We start from the raw sequence: 19,214 nt of genomic DNA, 5'->3' as shown, positions 1-19,214 counted from the left end.
ATATCTGGGGAGGTCCAGAGAAGAATACCTTCTGTTAACGTCACACAATTCCAAACTTGGTGTTCCAAGGCGCTTTCCCCTCCATGGGAATGAATGTAGGCAATGAAATGCATGGGTACAGCTCATAAATCTACAACCACCTTGCCAAATATTTGCCTTTGATGCTCCTTTGTATCCTGGCAGCTTATCTCTACCTGCAGGCACTTTCCTAATTTAACAACACTACCTGTCATGGAGCTAGTTAAGCCTTAGTGGTGTTTTATCACATTCCAATATCCACCCCAAATGTATTGCTTGGGGGGGTGTCTTTTTCAGCACTAACAGAAGTAGACTATCTCTACTACATGAATTCTTGAATGATGTTGTTATAGCTTTTGAAAGTGGTTTATAATGACGGTGGATGGGAAACTAACAGCTCAATAGCCACAAAAAGCAGTTACGAAAGTCCAAAACGCGCTAACAACAGTGATTTGTTCCATAATGATGCAGCTATGGTCATTTGTTTGCCAGGTACAGTGGCACCACCTTGTGGCAGTAGTATAAACATAGCTGCACATGCTGGGCTTGAAATTGTTCAATACTGAAACAGGTTCTTTTTCTAGCATTTGTAAGAGTTTCAGTCTATACATGCAGTGGCAACTTGTTAATGTTTTTTTAAAAAGATTATTTATTTATTTATACAAGCACTGGGTATAGTCAGAAGCACGGGAGCGTGAGCGAATTCACCAGAGCCAGAGTGGGGAACAGAACAGGCAGACTTGAGGAAATACACTGCTGAGGGGAGCAGTGGGCGCAGCAGGAGAGGTCTGCGCACCATGTGGGACCCTCGCCCGGTGGCCGTGGATCAAACTGGTGCTGCGAGGCTGCAGGCAGCTTCGCAGCCCAGTGCTCAACCACTGCGCCACCAGGGGAGGCCCAACTTGTTAATGTTTTTATGTAGCAGTGGGTCAAAGTCCCATCACTCAAATCTGCATATGATGCGTATTATAGAAAGCCAGTCTGGCAGTGTAGCTCATGCTCTAGCTGAGATAGAAAAGCTTTTTTGTTCATGTCACTCCTGTGTGGGGTCTCCTAGGACCTGGGGGCTGCAATTCTTAGAGAGCAGTTGCGCCTGAGCCTAAAAACCCATCAATAAGGAGCAGGTGACACTGACACAGCTGGGTAATTTGTCTCTTTGCTCTTCAGCAGCTCATTTGGTGATGATCTATTTGTCCCAGGGAATAGATGATGGCAGGTTTGTCCATATTTTACACTTATGAACCTGCCTGCTCCACTCCGCCCAGCTCTGCCCATCTGTCTTTGTCCCTGATTCCTCTCATTTCATTTCGCAGCTTGGGCAGAAGGTCTTGGCAAAGAGTTATGAAAGTGGATTCCATGGGGGTAGCTTTGGGAAGGGAAGAAGGGAGGGGTAGGGAGGGCCGGCTCCAGCAGAAGAGAGGATGGACAGATTCAAACGAAAGAGATGTCACAACTCAGTGATAGGCAGGAAGGGGCCTCAGAGGGAAGCAGAGGGAGTGATGCGAGGACAGAAGATGATGATGCTCACAGAAGACAGAGTGATAGAACTGAGCTCAATCCCAATAATAAAATTGGGCCTAGGGCGAAACCTAATTGTGATAGCCAGCCTCCAAGAGGGCCCCCATGACTCTCATGTGTTGGTTTTTATATCTGCAGTGCCAGCAAGCACAAGGCAGGTTCTCTATCAATTTGGGCAGATGGATAAAGGACAGTCTTATAGTGTGAGATAATGTGGCTTTTTCAGGCTTTAATGCTCTTTCTATGCCAACTGTTGTGGGGCAAGACCATAGGCCGGCAAGGCAGGGAGGCTGGGGGGCTGGGAGCTGGCGAATCTTTACTCTTTCTCTGTGGGCTCTCTCTGGCATTCCCTCATGGTCTCTTCCTTTCGTAGCCATCACTTGTGCTCTTGTAGGTACTCTAATGTAGCCATCTTCTGCCTCTGGGTGATGCCGCCCTTATAGCCTTCAGCCTCCAGGCTCAGATGTGCTCATTTACACATGTCCACGCCATGCCCCAGGTGTCCACAATCAGGCATGGTGCCCCACACCCACACTCCCAAGTGCCTTCTGCATTCAAGGCCACAGGTAATAGCCACGGAGGCCAATGGCATAAAAGCCTGACCAATTCACTTACCCTCCACATCCTTCCCTCACATAGCAGAGCTGACATGTGCAATCAAAGGGATATGAAGAGATGACAGTATGACTTCCTAGGTCAGGCTATAAAAGTTCTGGAAAGTTCTCCCTTTCTTTCTATTCTATCATATGATTGGAGGGAAGCCAGCTGCCAGTGCAGTGAAGACACTCAAGCAACACCTGGAGAAACCTATGTGGCAAGGAACTGAGGCCCCCAGCCAGTAGCCAGTACTAACTTGCCAAGTGTGCAAGCAACCCACCTTGGAAACAGATCCCGCCTCCCCAGCCAAGTCTTTGGATGACTACCATTGAAGCTGCCATCTTGACTGCAATGTCATGGAAGAACTTGGGCCAGAACCAGCCCAGATAACCCTTCCTGAGTTCTGACACATTTGGAACAGTGTGAGATAATGTTTATTGTTGTTTCAAGCTGCTGAATTTTGGAGTAATTTATTCCACAGCAATTAGAAATGGTCTAATTCCTCCTTTGTGGATTTGTTGTCCAACATCTATCTGGTTTGCTGCCCAGAATGCACAGTGCATGGGGCAGGGACCCATTCATACCAGGTGCCCATTTATCCAGCATAGCATGTCACTGAGGGATGGAGCCACAATTAGAATGACTAAACCTCCTGCTTTCCCCAGGACAGAGGGTTTCCCAGGGTGGGGGACTTTCAGTACTAAAACGGAGAAAGTCTGGGGCAAATTGAAATAAATTGGCTTCACCAGCAGTGGTGAGGGGATAGGGTCTCAAACCTGCACCTTTGGTGAAATGGGGAAAGAGATCCATGTCCTATCTTTCCTGGTCAATGGTGGAATCACGCTCCTGGAGCCACCCAGTTTGATGCTAATATGGGAGGACGGGAAAAATCTGATAATTTCCATTTACCCTACAGATACCAAGTCAGACCTCCTGGGAGGCCGGATGAGAGTGGTTACTTTTTAAGGGAAGGCAGCTCCAATGCACAGTACCAGTGACATGTTAAAGCTGTACCTTCATCTGCCCCTGTGGGCTTTTCCTGAGTGACTGTGACCAGTCCCATCATAAGGACATACTGTGCCCAGCTGTGTCTTTAGCCCCTCTCCATGCTGGGCACATCCTTGCAGAGATAGACAGTGGGCCTGAGGCTCACCATCTTCTGCCTTAGCTCCAAGGCAGCTGCCACCCAGGCTGTAGTCATTGCATTTATTTTGATGATTCTGCCTGTCTACAATGGTTGATTTCACTTAGCCATTTATCACGTTGATAGTTTCCTTTGGAAATAAGTCATACAAATAAACATGTTCATTATAGCACCTTTAGAAAACACAAGGAAAAAAATATTTCAACCTCTACCTCCTTATAGAACTCATCATTGACACTCAAAGTTGATAGAGGACCACCTTTTTTTTTCTCTTCCTTCCCATTACAGCTCCTATATCTCCGCACAGGTCTTCAGAGCGTCTACTGCAATTGAGGGGGAGAAGGGGCAGGTTGTTTCGACCACCTCTGGTGTCTCAGCACTTAGCACAGGACCTGGCCAGGCAGACTCAACATTTGCTGAAGGAATCACAGACTTAAAGCCTGCATTCCAGGGCCTCCCTGGTGGCGCAGCGGTTGAGCGCTGGGTTGCGAAGCTGCCCGCAGCCCCTACAGCGCTGGTTCGATCCCCGGCTGCTCCCAGGAGGGTCCCACATGGTTCATAGACCTCTCCTGCCGCCCGCTGCTCCCCTCAGCAGTGTACCTCGGTCCTTCTGCCTGTTCTGCTCCCCACTCTGGCTCTGGTGAATTCTCTCACCCTCCCACGCTCTGACTGTACCCAGTGCTTGTATAAATAAAATATAAATGAATAAATAAAAATAAATCTTTAAAAAAAAAAAAAAGCCTGCATTCCACTCCTCCACCCCAAGCAGAGAGGAGGAAATAAAGGTTCAGCCTTCAGCAGGTAGACATTATTGGCGGGGGCGGGAGGGTGGGGTATGCATATGTTTTGTCCCTTAGAAGTGATTAGGCCCCTGGGCCCTCCAGTGGGGTCTGCAAGCTTTATGCTTCTGCTGTGGTTTGTGAAGGAGTGGGGAGATTGTGGGGTGTGATGGGATTATTCTGGAAGTGGGGGAGAAGGGCTGGGTCCAGAAGGGCCGGGCAGAGATGGCGAGGAAGGATGAAAAGGAAAAAGGACACAATGGCGAGAATGCGTCCCAGGGGCCCAGCCTCGTGCACCTGTCTTAGGTTCCCGGTTCTCTGATAACTAGACGCGGTCTCTGCAGCCCCCTCCCCGCCCCTGAAAGCACCGGCTCACTGACACCTGCCGCTCATCGTGGCGAGCCCAGCCAAGTAATTTTGCTGTCAGCGAGCCCATTTTACCAAGGTGGATACTGAGGCCCAGAGTGGGCACGGGGCCTGCTCGCTGTCACAGAACTAGTCAGTACTAGAGCCGCAGGGGCTGCAAGGCTTAGAGGACAAAAGGCCCCGCTCGGCTCAGCGCGGCGGAGCTGGGGAGATGCGCCCGGCAGCGCGGCGGGCCGGGGTGCGAGCGGAGCGGGGCGTCCGGCCGCCCGGGGTGGGGCTTGGTCTCGCCCCGCCTCTGCCGCCGGGTTCGGGGGCGGGGCTCCCCTCCAACCTGCGCCGCTCCAACATGGCTCCGCGGCTGTGCAGCATCTCTGCGTCGGCGCGGCGGCTGCTGGGGGGCCCGGGGCTCCGCGCTGGGGATTTTGTGGCTGCTGCGTCCGCGCGGTGAGAGCCGGGCCGGGCGCGGGCGGCGCGCGCGGGGGTTGCTTGCGCGGTGGCCTGGGTTTGGGCCTGGGGGCTGGGTAGAGGCTCTGGCTTGGAATCCTGGGGTTAGAGGCGGGAGCAAGATCTAGGCCTGGGGAAGAGGTCTGGGCAAGAATCCCAATCATCGGAAAGGCACGCGCAGGGTCTGTCCTAGGAGGTACCTGGACCCGGGCAGGGATCGAAAGATGGGGTGAGTGGGAGGGGCACTTGGTGGGCCCTGGAGAGTGGGAGCAGACGGGGCAGGAGTGGCCCCTTCCCCAGTCCTTTGAAACACCTACTAGAGGCTTCTAGGAGAGGCTTCTGCTCCCTCGGGAAATTCTGGGGGGGGAAGAGACATGGGTAGGGGAGCGATGGGGGATCCCAAGGACCATGGTTGCCCAGGCCCTTTGCTTCCCAGCCCTGAATAGTTCAGCTGGGACGCAGGAGGCTGGAAAGGGGATGGGAGTAGCCCAAGGTCACTCTCCCTGCTGTCCCATGGCAGCATTGGGTCTGGACAGGTCTCCCCACACCTCGTGCTCTTTGCACCACAACCGCTGGCCTCCTGGGCAGCGGAGGCTGCTGACCCAGCCATGTGTTCATTTGGGCTTCTGTTTGGGCCCGTGGGCTGGGCTGAGGTTGATGCCGGCCTCCCTGCAAACCAGGGGGTCCCACCCTCATCTCTCCAGGTCTTGTGCTTGCCCCATCTCTGCACTTACTACTTGGTGCTTGCTCACTTCCCCACAAGACCATCACTTCGATTATCTGTTACCTCAGCCCCTGGCGTGGGGCTAGGGACTGTGTATGCTCAGGATTATTTGTCAAAGAAGTGAGGACACCTGTCCCCACATCTGTGGAAAGGAAGCAGCAACTTCCTCCTGCCCAGCAACTCAGGCGTGAAGCTGTGGAGTTGTATTAGACCTTGCCTCACCAGATATTAGGGAGCTGGGCAGCTGGAAAGAAGCAGCCACGGTTGTACCTCTACCCCTACTGCCTGTTACTTGGGAAGAACATGCTATCATGGGAAGAACCTGGAGTTTGCCTTCCAACAGCAAATCTTGCTCAATCTTAGTGTGGTGAACTTGCATGAGTCATTTGGCTTCTTGAAGCCTCAGATTCTTCATCTGTAAAATGGGGGTGATAAAATAAGATGTATCTCATAGAGTGGTTGAGCCTGTGTGTGAGGAATCTGGCTCCTGTGAACATGCCGCAGATGTTGCCCCTTATTCAAGCCTATGTCTGAAGCAATTTCTGTGTGACCTCCTTAAATATCAGGACTGAAAATGCCTTTGGGAGATCATCTTCTATAGCTCCTTGCTTTCCAGATGGGGAAATCAAGGCTAGGGACAAAACCTCTTTCTCCAGGGTGGCAGAGTCAGCTGGTGATAAAACTATTTGTGTGGTAAATATCCTGAAACCACAGAAGGAGCACGGGACTTGAAGGCAGCCTGCTGCTCCTTATTTACTCAATTAGTGACCTTGGAAGAGGCATTAAACCTCTGTGATCGTTGCTTTTCTTCTTTGTAAAGGGGATTGTGATCCCTGTTGGGTGTTTTTTTGCAGGGTTGCTGTAAAGGCTCTTAGATCAATAATTATCAAGTCCCTTAAGGACAGTTTTAAAGTTACTTACATCCTGGTCCCACCTTGGATACCTAGGAACATCCCATCTTGCTGACTCTTAATCTGTCCCATATCTCTCTGGAGTCACCAGCCACAGCCCTTCTGGCCTCTGAGGTTTGGGTGGGTACAGAATGTGGGCTTTGAAATCAGACGGACATGGAGAGGAATTCTCTTGGCCACTGATTAACCACCTTTGAATAAGGCATGGGATATCTCTGAGCCTCTTTTTTCCCAAAAATATGTTGTGAGGATAGTTCTTAGGACATAGTAAGTGCTCAATAAACAGTTGTTAGTGTTAATGTAATACCAGTAATTCTGTTGTTAACGGAAATTCAGTTCTAGTTCTTCTGAAGACACACTTCTGGAACAATAAACAGAAACATGGGTGTCACCTTTCTAACAGCAGTCGACTCAACAGAGTAGTATTCTGGAAAGTGCAGAGAGCCCAGCATCCTGGCATATAATGCTGAGCTTCCTAGCTTATAAATGTAGAACATTCTGGAATAGTTTCATGGGGAAGGCATCAGATTGTTGATCCATATCGAGAATGTAAATGTGTCATCTACTGAAAATTTCTTAACTGGACCAACATTTATTGAGCAACTTTTTTTTTTTTTAAAAGATCTATTTATTTATACAAGCACTGGGTACAGTCAGAAGTGCGGGAGGGTGAGAGAATTCACCAGAGCCAGAGCGGGGTACAGAACAGGCAGACTGATGAAGTACCCTGCTGAGGGGAGCAGCGGGCAGCAGGAGAGGTCTTCGCGCCATGTGGGACCCTCGCCAGCGGCCGGGGATCGAACCAGCTCTGCAGAGGCTGCGGGCAGCTTCGCAACCCACCACTCAACCACTGCGCCACTGGGGAGGCCCTTATTAAGCAATTTTCATGCCAAAGCCCTGTACTAGCTCCTCGGGGGATGGAAGGACATTATCTAGTGGCATCTGGAGTGTCTGGGGAGAGAAGACAATCATATGAAAATGAAAAGGCTGAGGGGAAACATGACAAGTGTTTTTATACAAGGGACTGGACTAGTCCAGTTGGAGTAGGCCCTTCCCAGAGATTGGACAAAACTGTGTGGTGTTTGTCTAGGCCTAAGAGGCATTCTTTTTTTTTTTTTTTTAAGATTTTATTTATTTTTGCATAGAAGAACTGGGAAGTAGGCCAGAGGTGGGGGCAGAGGGGGTGTGAGAGGATTCACCAGAGACAGAGTGGGGAGCAGAACAGGCAGATCTACTGAAATACACTGCTGAGGGGAGCAGCGGACGAGACAGGAGAGGTCTGCTGTGCCATGTGGGTCAGCTCCCTGGCTGGGTATCGAACTCAGGCCTTCGTGGTGGGCCGTTGGCGATGGTAGCACTGATTTAACCCCTAAGCCACCAGGGAGGCCCCCTTAGAAGCATTCTTAATATAATATGTAGATAGATAGATACCAGAATCTTTTTTGTTTTTAATTTTTTTTTTAAAAGATTTTATTTATTTATTTATACAAGCACTGGGGTACAGTCAGAAGTGTGGGAGGGTGAGAGAATCCACCAGAGCCAGAGCAGGGAGCAGAGCAGGCAGAAGGACCGAAGTACACTGCTGAGGGGAGCAGCGGGCGGCAGGATAGGTCTGCGTGCCATGTGGGACCCTTGCCGGCAGCCGGGGATCGAACTGGCGCTGCAGAGACAGCAGGCAGCTTCGCAGCCCAATGTTCAACCGCTGTGCCACCAGGGGTGGCCCTAGATACCAGAATCTTTTACATTTCTGTGTTGATTTACTGAGATTACATGAAGGAAAATTAAAAAAACAAGAAATTGGAACTGATCTAGAACAATGACTTTCAAATTTGAACATGCAGCAGAAATTCCTGGTGAGCTTGTTAAAACTCAGATTGGGAGGCCCACCTCAGAGTTTCTGTTGCAGTAGTTCTGGGATGGGTCCTGAGTATTTCTCTTTTTTTAATATATTTTTTTAAGATTTATTTTTATTGATTTATGCATCCAAGAACTGGGGTGCAGGCCAGAGGTATGGGGGTGAGAGGATTCACCAGACAGTGGGGAGCAGAACAGATGGATCTAGTGAAATACACTGCTGAGGGGAGCAGCAGGCAAGACAGAGAGATCTGCTGCGCCATGTGGGTTGCTCCCTGGACTCATGCTGCAGTGGTTGGTGATAGCTTGATAGTGCTGAGACTTTAGCCCCTGTGCCACAAGGGAGGCCCCGGGCCTGAGTACGTCTAACAAGTTCTAGATGATGCTAATACCATGTGTTTGAGAACCATTGAATAGGGAATCCTGGCACTGTAGTTACCAGATTTAAAAGGGAATTGACTCTGAAAGCTTATCAAAGTAGATGAGAACTAGAATTCCAAGTGGAAACATTCAGCTTTTGTTTTGTAGGCAATGAGGAGCCAGAGAAGACTTTCTTGAGAAGAGGAATAGCATCACAACAATGGTGATTTATAAAGATTAGGGACAGACTAGGAAAAGGGGGAAGAGTAGAAGCCAGGATGTCAGTTCCAGGGTGGGTGAGAACGGTGTATTAGCAGCCCTGCCACATCAGGCCCTTTCTCTAAGAGGCCCATCCTTTGCCCCTCTTGTATGGATGAGGAAAATGATGCTCAGAAAAATGAAAGTGAGCTGAGATTCAAACCCAGGTTTGTCTAGAATCAGTCCTCTGCTGCTGGTGGTGGGGCTGGATCCCAAGTCCACACTCTGAGCTAAAGGCCCACGCTTGGGTTCCTTTCTTACCTCCCAATTTTTGGTATCTTCATGCACCCCACCATCCTTCATTCACATGACATGATCCCAGCACTGTTCAGGCCCTGGGGGTACAACAGGGTACACAGAATAGACAAGGCTCTGTCCTTGTGGAGCTGCCTCTAATGGGGAGACAATAAAAAGGCACAGAACAAGCAGGAAAATTGATACAGTATGTTAGAAGGCGCTAGGGAAAAAATGGAGAGCAGGGCCTCCCTGGTGGCGCAAGGGATTAAGATGCAATCTATGAAGCTGTCCACAGCCACTGAAGCCTGAGTTCAATCCCTGGTCAGGGAGCTACCCACATGGTGCAGCAGACCTCTGCTTGCTCACCCACTGCTCCCCTCAGCAGTGTATTTCAGTACATCTGGCTGTTCTGCTCCCCATTCTGTCTCTGGTGAATCCTCTCACCCCCCACACCTCTGGCCTGTACCCCAGCTCTTGTATGCATAAATAAATAAATCTTTAATAAAAAAAATGGAGAGCAGAGTGAGAGTGATTGGAAGTACAGGGCAGGAGAACATTGTGATTTCACTGAGAAAGTGAAACTTGACCTCCTGAAAATGTGAGCCTATGGATGCCAGGTTTGAGTTCAGACCCTGCTCTGAGACCTTGGACAGGTCTTTTTTCAAAGTGTAGCTACAGAAGAGAGCTTTAGAAGAAGGCTGTTCCTCCCTGCTCAGTTGGTACATGGGGAAACTGAGGCCCACAGGCAGGAAAGACTGGGGGTGGGGCAGACATGAGAGCCTATGAAAGTTCCTGGGCCCCTCCCCTCCCAATCTCTCCCCAGCACTTCAGCCCCCAGACTCTCATCAGGGCTAGCTGCTTGGCTGTTTATCTTGGTCAGTACCAGCGTTAATAAATTACTTGAAGCCCAGTGCTGGAGCAAAGGTCTTGGTTGACAAATGACAGGAGCCACTCTGCCCCCTGCCACCACCTCTCCCAGGGGAAGCATCCCCTCTACATTCAAGCCAAAGGTCAGGCCCCTCTGCCAGTGGCTTGTTGGAAGCACCTGATTTTTCATGGTATCTGCCTGAATCTCTCCAGGTCAGTGCCCAGCTCTGGCTTTGGAAGAAAGAGCTCTGGATTGGTGCTTGCCTTAGATCTGCCCTTGATTTACTTTGTGATGTTAGGCAAGTTCCTTCCATTCCATAACTTTTTATTTTCTTGTCTTGAAAATGGGGACACATGCTATCAATATTCTAACATCATGGCATAGATTCAATAGGATCATGCCGTTGAAAAATTTGGTCACAGATCCCTGGCACAGAGGATGTCCTTGGCAAATGGTATCTGCAGCAAGATTCCCTAATGTTGGTCCACAGATTTCACAGACCACACTGCCCATCTGATGATATTTGAGTTTTTGTTTTTTTTTTGGTCTTTGTTAAGGAAACAAATAACATGCACAGTGACAGAAAGCCTGTGAATTCAGAAATATGTAAAAAAAATTTTCTCAGTTTACAAAAATATTTTAATAAATAAAGAAAAAATTCACCATCTTCCTCTCTTCCAGGTAAGCAATGTTAACTGTTGGGATAAATCCTTACTCATCATCTTTCTCTGTGATCACCACTTTAATTTAAAGATTTATTTATTTATTTATACAAGCACTGGGTACAGTCAGAGGCACGGGAGGATGAGAGAATTCACCAGAGCCAGAGAGGGGAGCAGAACAGGCAGAGTGATGAAGTACACTCCTGAGGGGAGCAGCAGGCACTGCAGGAGAAGTCTGCGCACCATGTGGGACCCTCACCTGGTGGCCGGGAATCGAACTGGCGCTGCAGAGGCTGTGGGCAGCTTTGCAACCCAGCACTCAACCACTGAGCCACTGGGGAGGCCCAACTTTATTTTTATTTATTTATTTATTTATTTATTTTTAAAAATTATATTTATTTATTTAACTCTTTTTTAAAAAGATTTATTTATTTATTTATTTATTTATACAAGTAGTGGGTACAGTCAGAAGCGCGGGAGGGTGAGAGAATTCAGCAGAGCCAGAGCACGGAGCAGAGCAGGCAGAAGGACCGAAGTACACTGCTGAGGGGAGCAGCAGGTGGCAGGAGAGGTCTGCGTGCCATGTGGGACCCTCCTCCAGTGGCCGGGGAGCAGCCAGGGATCTAACCGGCACTGCAGAGGCTGCGGGCAGTTTTGCAACCCAGCGCTCAACCGCTGCACCACCAGGGAGGCCCACCAACTTCATTTTTTTTTTTTAAGATTTTTTTATTTATGCATGCAAGAACTGGAGTGTAGGCCAGAGGTGGGGGCGGTGCAGGGGGAGCGGCTGTCAGAGGATTCACCAGAGACAGAGTTGGGAGCAGAACCGGTGGATCTACTGAAATACACTGCTGAGGGGAGCAGCGGGCAAGATAGGAGAGGTCTGCTGCACCTTGTGGGTTAGCTCTCTGGTTGGGGATCAATCTTGTGCTGCAGTGGCTGCCAATAGCTTCATAGTGCTGAAGCCCAACCCCTTGCGCCACCAAGGTGGCCTCCCGATCACCACTTTAAATGTATTTATTTCCTCAGTCCCAGTCACTGCTCCTATTTTGGAAAAAGTAATACTTCAATTTGCAGCGCATTTATTCTAGCCACAGAAAAGTCTCAAAAAAGGAAAGGACCAACACCTAGGGTCCCCACTGATGGGGTTCAGGACTGGGGGTGATTCCTTCTGCCCAGGAAGCAGCCAGTAGAAGGCTTGCTATTCAGACCTGGGTTCATGTTGCACTGAGGCTGTTAAGCAAGAGGATTTGCTGCCTCAGGCAGCTTAAAAACAAGCCCTTCCCCTGCTGGGACCTTGTGTAGGGAGTCAGTTATGGTCTGGCAGGGCCCAGTGGCAGGTACTTTGTCTGAACAAAGTACATGATCACCGTTTCTTCATTCTCACTGCATCTTAGGGAGGTGTGCAGGCCAGATACTCGTCAATTCAGTGTTGGCTGGATGAATGCATGAATCTTGCTTTGCATTCCCTTTTACCCCCTTTTATCTGCCTTTGTTTGCCAAATCAGCCCTGGAGATTTGGAAACTGATCAGTTCATCTTCTCTGGAGAGCCTGCCCAGACTGCCAGGGATTGAGTTCAGGCTTGTTTACCTGGGCTTTCCCAGAGATATCCCACTTATGTTCTGAGGCCTGTTTCTTCCAGTGGACTGTGACCTCCTTAGGGACAAAACTTTTTTGTCTTTGTCTCTTCATTTGCGGGGAGTGGAAAGGGGCACAGGCTAAGTGTAGTGTGGGCACTGGAGAGGACAGTGAGTGCAGCCTTCTCATCAGGGGGAACAGAAATTGCAAAGAAAGCACAGTGGAAAAGCCTGGTGTGTTCAAGGGGAGTGGGGTTCATAGGTAGAGGGTGCAGGAGAGGAGGCATCAAGCCAAAGTAGGTTTGGAGTTGAACCTGTTGGCAAGGGGCTGCCATTGTATGGGCCAAGTAGAGGAGCCCTTGAAGGGAGTGAAGTGAGGACAGAGAGACTGGAAAGAGCTGGGACATAGGTCTGCCTCTTCTGTCCTCCTGAGCCTCCTGCAGAACTTCAAGAAACAAATGAGGCAGCCAGAATCTCTGTAAGAGGGATCAGGTCTGCTCAGGTCCAGTGTATTTCATATTCTGGAACTACCATGGGATTCCATGGCCCCATTCCCAGAAATATGGGTCACCAATCTGAGGGAGCAGGGCTTCTGAACTGATGGGAGAACCGAGGCTCCCTGCATCCCTGCATGTCCCTCTAAATGCCTCTGTCCTACAGCTTCTATTCCAAGGACAATGAAGGCAGCTGGTTCCGCTCCCTGTTTGTCCACAAGGTGGATCCCCGGAAGGATGCCCACTCCACCCTGCTGTCCAAGAAGGAAACCAGCAACCTCTACAAGATCCAGTGTGAGTGGCTGCTGGGCCGGCCAAGCCTGCCCTCCTGGGGACTCTGGAGTTCTCTGAGACTCCAGGCGGGAGATGTGAGGGTCAGGGACATCACGGGCTGTCCTGGGAGCCCTGGTTGCATTGTTCCTCTCATCCCAGCTCCCCATGGACACTCATGAACCCTGCTTCATCTCCCACTCTCTGTGCTCTGTTGCAGTTCACAATGTGAAACCCGAGTGTCTGGATGCCTACAACAGCCTGACGTGAGAATGCTCCTCCAGCCACCCTTCTCGGCCCCTGCTTGGGTGGGGGACTCCATCCCAGCCCAGTTCTCCATGCAGAAACTTAGGGCATGTAGATTTCAGGGTCTTAAGTCCTAAGGATACCTTGTCCAGCCTCTGCATCTTAGAAATGGGGAGACTAAGGCTCAGCCCCCTGGGTCTGTGTTGGAATCCTTATTTCAGGTGCCCTGGGGGCTGGTGTGAGTCCTCCCCTTTCTCTGTGCCCCTCCCGTAGGGAGGCTGTGCTGCCCAAGCTGCACCTGGATGAGGACTACCCCTGTTCGCTGGTGGGCAACTGGAACACGTGGTACGGGGAGCAGGACCAGGCAGGTGAGGTACCTACCTCCCTGGTGTTACTGCTTGGCCCAGCCCAGGCCTCAGCACCTCTCTCAGCTGACTGCCCTCCACTTCCTCTCCACAGAAGCTCCAGAAGGTCATTGTAAATTCGATCCTCATCCCAGCTCCCTTATACAAACACCTGCGGTGGCTCCCCTCTGCCCCTGGGTACCCCACAAGGCTCTGAATGCTGCCCAGCCTGGCCTCCCTACTCACTATGCTTTCCTTCCCAGGACATTCTTCACATCCACACATTCACTTGCAATCTGTGGGCCTTTTGTTCATGCTGTTTCCTCACCATCCATTCATTTATTCATTCATTCATTCATTCTCCCCTTGCCTGCTTTACTTGCTCATTCTTCTATTCCCTCTTTTGTTTTGGCATAGACCTCACCTCCTGGAGGCCTTCCCTGATCCCCTCCATGCACGCTGGGCCAGGCACCTCCCTTGGCTCTGTAGTGTCCATGTCTGTAATCCATGTAGGTGGTACCCCTGCCTGTCCTTCACCTTGGAATTCCCAGTATGTAACACTGGGATAAATGGGGGTTCTTGTCTGAGGTGTTCCCTTCCACTACCCAGGATGCTGTCCCACCTTCCCCCAACATACCCATCTCAGTGGGCACCAGATGGATGCCCAAACACAAGAATGTGGTTGAACAAAAGAATGTGGTTGACTCAGCATCTCAGCCACCCAAAAGGGCCTGGGCAGTTAGGCCAGTGCTGTGCAAGGATGGTAGCCACTAGCCACATTTAGTTATTTAGGTTTAGAAATTCAGCTCCTCAGTCACACTTGCCACATTTCAATGCCCACTGAGAGACACGTTGTCTTGTGGCTACTGCCGTGGACAGTGGCTGTGGAATGTCTCAATCACAGTAGAAAGTCCTTTGGGACAGTGCCCGTTCAGCCTGTGCATGGCACCGAGAGGTCCTTTGGAGCAGTCTGGACAGCATCCTCTTGAGCACTCTCAGAACTGGGATACATGCTGCTTCCTGGCCAACTTAAGCCCTCACTAGCCCTGATAATTGTATATCTTTTTAAAAAAATACGCAGGTAGGTAAGACTCCCTTAATCATTTATTTCACTAACAAATTGACATGATAGATGGGTAAGAGAAAAACTAAGTGTCTTCCTATCCCCTGTTGTTTCCCCATTTAAATACAATTTGATCAGCACCAGCAGTACTTCTTGGATTCTCTTAAGTGTTTACTAGTGGAGAAATGCACTGTGAGGACTGGATTTTCAAGCATGTCCTGCAATTTATGAGGTCTTGTCCACTGTGTAGGACAAGATAGGGAGCAGACCCCCTCAGCCCTCTCCGAGGAGTAGCACTCAGGAAGCTACATTCCAGTGCATTTGAAAGAACCACTGACCATCTTCTAAAGGGACCACTGCAATTATTAGACAATTGCTAGGCAGAGCCCTCTTGGTCTCTAAGTTCTCCCTGTCCGTCCCTTAGTATCAAGTTAATCCTGCTCCTACGGGTCAGCTTCCTGGACTTGGTAAACTTCCCTCCATATGGTACTTTTGCTGTTTTTCTTGGGGGGAAAAGGCCTTTAAGCCATTATTCCCATTTTCAAGGTGAGGATATTGAGGTCTAGAGGGGGTCAAAGACAATCTGGCAGGGCTGGAGCTCAAACTGAGGTCTCCTTGGCTTTTGTCAAGGCTTTTGCTGCCCAGCACTGCCCCCCACTAACGCAAGGGGAACTCAGACTTCGTGCTGCTGGGAGGTAGGCTGGAGACCACCCCTTAACACACACACTTAACCAGCCTTGGGGTAAGCAGAGCAGAGTCCCCTGATTGTACCTCCCACTTCCTCTACCCCCCAATAGTGCACCTGTGGCGATTCTCAGGCGGCTACCCAGCCCTCATGGAGTGCATGAACAAGCTCAAAAACAACAAGGTAAGTCACTGTCCACTCAACAAACCTCTTTGGAGATTGGTCCAGAGCCCTGTGCTGGTGGCTGCCTCTGCTACCCTATGGGGTACACTGCCAGGGTGGGATGGGGGTCGCTTCTAGGCTATCATGCCCAGATCACCATGCCTTCAGGAGTACCTGGAATTCCGGAAGGAGCGGAGCCAGATGCTGCTGTCCAGGAGAAACCAGATGCTCCTTGAGTTCAGCTTCTGGAATGAGCCACAGCCTAGAACAGGCCCCAACATCTATGAGCTGAGGACATACAAGCTCAAGGTGCCTCCCTCCCAACAGATCCCCATGTGCCTCCCATCTTTCCTCCTGTAGCGCTGCTTGCAGGTACCCCAAGGTGGGCAGGCTCTGTGCCAGAGCGCCTAATCTGGGGCTTCTGGCTTCCCCCTCCCTCTGGGCAAAAAAGAGAGATGTGTATGCACATGTGCACACATGCACACCCCAGGGTACCAATCAGAGTCCCTGAATGAGGTCAAGCAGCCCCTGAAACTGGGCAGATAAGACAGTTACCCATCTGTACCCAGCTGTGATGCTGGGAAGCCTGGATGGGGGCTCATTCCCACCTGCTCCTCTGGTTCTCTTTCAGCCAGGAACCATGATTGAGTGGGGGAACAACTGGTGAGTCACAGTGCCAAGGGGGTGAGGGGGGTACCCCGAGCACCTGCCCCACCAAGGCCCTTGGTGGGCCACCTTTCTTAGGGTCATATTACAGGGAACTCCGCATCCTTATGGATCCAAGGGAAGGATCCAACCAGAAGGAGAGGATCTCCTGGAGGATTGTGAGGCTCCCCTGGTAGAAAACTCAGCCTGCGGTTGTACCCTGTTCATTTCTGAGAGCTGGGGGCTCTGCCTCTTGTCCCTCCCTCAATGTATGGCTGAGTAATCAGCTTGAGGATACCACAGGGGACCTTCGCATTAGCCTTGGCCTCTGCCCCACACTCTTCTGCCACCCCCAGGGCTCGGGCCATCAAGTATCGGCAGGAGAACCAGGAGGCAGTAGGCGGCTTCTTCTCGCAGATAGGCGAGCTCTACGTGGTGCACCATCTCTGGGGTAGGCTGGGGACCCTCTGGGAACCCTCTGTAGCCCCCTTCCTCTACTGTCACTCCACATATAAAATGAGGATACATTGGTACCTGTGAGGAGCTTGTGTTCTAGCAGAGGGAGATTCCACCTCAAACATAAACTAACAAACAAGATAATTTCAAATTATTACAGATAATAGACAGGGAGAAATGATGAAGAAAAACACGGGAACCTACACTGGCTTGAATAGACAAAGAAGGTCTCTCTGAGGAGGTTAAATGTCAGCTCAGCAAAAGGATGAGGAGGAACAGGCCATGCATTGCTGGAGAAGGTTATTTCAAGTAGAGGGAACAATGTGTGCAAAAGTCCTGTGGTGGGGAAAAGCCTTTGGGGTTTTGAGGAACGGAAAGGAGTTTGGTGTGGAGGGAGTGGGTAGAGTGTGAGGAGATGGGATAGGCGAGGGAGACAGGTCAGGTCAGGCTGGGCCTTGAAGGCCACGGGCATGAGCTGGGAGGCTCCAGAGGCTGCTGCAGCCCCTGAAGCAGCAGGACATGACCTGCTTTGTATTCTAGTATGATTCCTCTGGCTCCATGGGCTTTGCTAGAGCACTTTGCAGGGGAGCCAGAGAGGAAGGACGTGGGGCACCAGGAGGAGGTTATACTAGCTCAGCTGGGAGAGGGCGGTGGCCTGGTGTCAAGTGATCTGGGAGAGGATGCTGAGAAGTCCACAGCTTCACTAGTCTGGAGGAAGAACCGATGGGACTTGGGTGAATTGTCTGTGTGGGGCGAGAGAGGAGAAGAGCACTCTAGATGCCCAGGCGCCTGCCCGAGCAGCTGTGTGTCACTTCCTGGGACCTTAGCAGGAGCAGGTTGGAGAGATCAGGAGTGTAATTTGGGTCCTGGGAAGTGTTCCCATTGAGTGTTTCCTCAAGGTTTTGCTTTGTGGTTATCATGAGGTTCAGACATAAGATCTTAGGCTGTGTTACATTTGATGTTGACTTTTCTAACTAGATACATCAAGTGAACCCTGGATACACTAGTTTGGCGCCAAGAGAGTTCTGGACTGGAGCTAGACATTTGGGAATTGTCAGCAAATATACTGATTGGATGAGATTGTCAAAGCAGTGTTTAACAGTCCCAGGCATGGGGGTTTGGGGGCAGGGGAAGAGACAGCAGGGCAGGCTTTGGAACAGTAGGAGGAGGGCCCCATGCTGGGAACAGGATACAGGATCACATCCTTTGTGCTTATGGAATGACTCTGTGTCTTCCCCACAGCCTATAAAGACCTACAGTCTCGGGAGGAGACTCGAAACGCTGCCTGGAGGAAGAGGGGCTGGGATGAAAATGTCTACTACACAGGTGAGAACCTTATCTGGGGCATCAGCCAGGTTCATAGAGGTCATCTACCAGGAGCCCTAAGGAGGCACACCCCTGCACAAGATTCGCCTCCAGTGATGGGGGCTCGATTTTCAGACAGGCAGCTAGTGGGTCTCTAGCCCGGCGGCACTTTCCACAGTGAGTGCCGCAGCAGGTACTGCAGCCAGGCTGCACCTGCGTAAGAGAGGTACTGAGCCCTGTGACCTCAGGCATGGTTCTCACTTCACCGTGTGTTTCCTCATCTGGAAGATGGTGGTGCCAGTGCCTCCCTCAGAGGACTGGAGCGAGGATTCCAGGAGCTAACAGTGAAAAGTGCTTTGCCCAGATTCTCGCCCAGAGGATGCATGCAACAGATTTTTTTGAGCAAGTTTCTTGTTCACCATGTTTGCCACCTTGCTCCAACCCCCAGTAAACACCGAGGGTCAGTGAGCATTGACTGACCCTCACTGTGTGCCAGAGACTCCTACCCTCCCTGGGCTGCAGTTTCCTCATCTAAAACATGAGACAGCTGAACAAAAAACAAGTGTTTTTTAAACGTTGGCCACTTGAGGCCAGCCTCACAGCTTTTGCCCTACCAGTTTACCACTGCTACGATTATCTCCTTGATAGTTTTCTTTAAACTCCCAAACTTTGTCCTTAGCTTTGTCCTAAATATCATCTATGGATTCACTTTTTACTATGCTTGCTATTTTTTTCACCTACACAGGAAAATAAATATGTAACTATGAAAACTTTTTTAAAATTCTCATCACCACCTAAGTCTCCTACTTATCCCATATTTGGAGGACCTGATTTTCTCCATAGGCCCTTCCAAGAAGGCAGCAAGGTTTTTCCTGTCTTGGTATCCCAGGCCTCCTCCCCCTTCAAAGGCTAATTTCAGGAATCACCCCTCAGCTCCCTCTGATCTCTGCCTCTCTCTCTCCCTGCAGTCCCCCTCGTGCGACACATGGAGTCTCGAATCATGATTCCTTTGAAGATCTCGCCTCTCCAGTGATGTTGCCTCTGCCTCCACCTCCTTCCCCTCACCCTCAGGGCAGACACCAACAGAGAAGCTCCTGCTGTCCTGGTTTCTCTCAGATCTGGGAGGACTCTGGGGGTTAGTGCTCAGCTCAGACAGGGGGAGTTGAAGGATAACAGGGTTCTGAGCACTTGTAGCTCTAACCAGACCCTTCCCATCTTCCCAACCC

General features: G+C 50.5%; 1 protein-coding gene across 1 annotated transcript; it reads left to right on the top strand.

Annotated features, from left to right (window-relative positions):
* The first annotated feature begins 4,737 nt into the window (after positions 1–4,737).
* Positions 4,738–19,030, top strand: NIPSNAP1 (nipsnap homolog 1). Its single transcript, XM_037510850.2, has 10 exons — positions 4,738–4,866; positions 12,979–13,106; positions 13,303–13,348; positions 13,602–13,696; positions 15,533–15,603; positions 15,751–15,891; positions 16,214–16,245; positions 16,584–16,678; positions 17,926–18,009; positions 18,957–19,030. Exons 1-10 carry the CDS (start codon positions 4,769–4,771, stop codon positions 19,019–19,021), a joined length of 855 nt encoding a protein of 284 aa, XP_037366747.1. The 5' UTR covers positions 4,738–4,768; the 3' UTR covers positions 19,022–19,030.
* Positions 19,031–19,214: the final 184 nt, after the last annotated feature.

The sequence above is a fragment of the Talpa occidentalis genome, unplaced genomic scaffold (genome assembly GCF_014898055.3).
Source record: "Talpa occidentalis isolate TD23 unplaced genomic scaffold, MPIMG_talOcc4v2.1 talOcc4.14, whole genome shotgun sequence".
In the NCBI taxonomy this organism is placed as follows: domain Eukaryota; kingdom Metazoa; phylum Chordata; class Mammalia; order Eulipotyphla; family Talpidae; genus Talpa; species Talpa occidentalis.
This window is presented reverse-complemented; position numbering and strand designations above follow the sequence as displayed.

Coding starts and splice junctions, on each gene's coding strand:
- NIPSNAP1 (XM_037510850.2), top strand. CDS start 4,769: ATGGCTCCGCGGCTGTGCAGCATCTCTGCGTCGGCGCGGCGGCTGCTG. Junction 13,697..15,532: donor CGGGGAGCAGGACCAGGCAG/GTGAGGTACCTA, acceptor ACCCCCCAATAG/TGCACCTGTGGCGATTCTCA. Junction 18,010..18,956: donor TGAAAATGTCTACTACACAG/GTGAGAACCTTA, acceptor CTCTCCCTGCAG/TCCCCCTCGTGCGACACATG.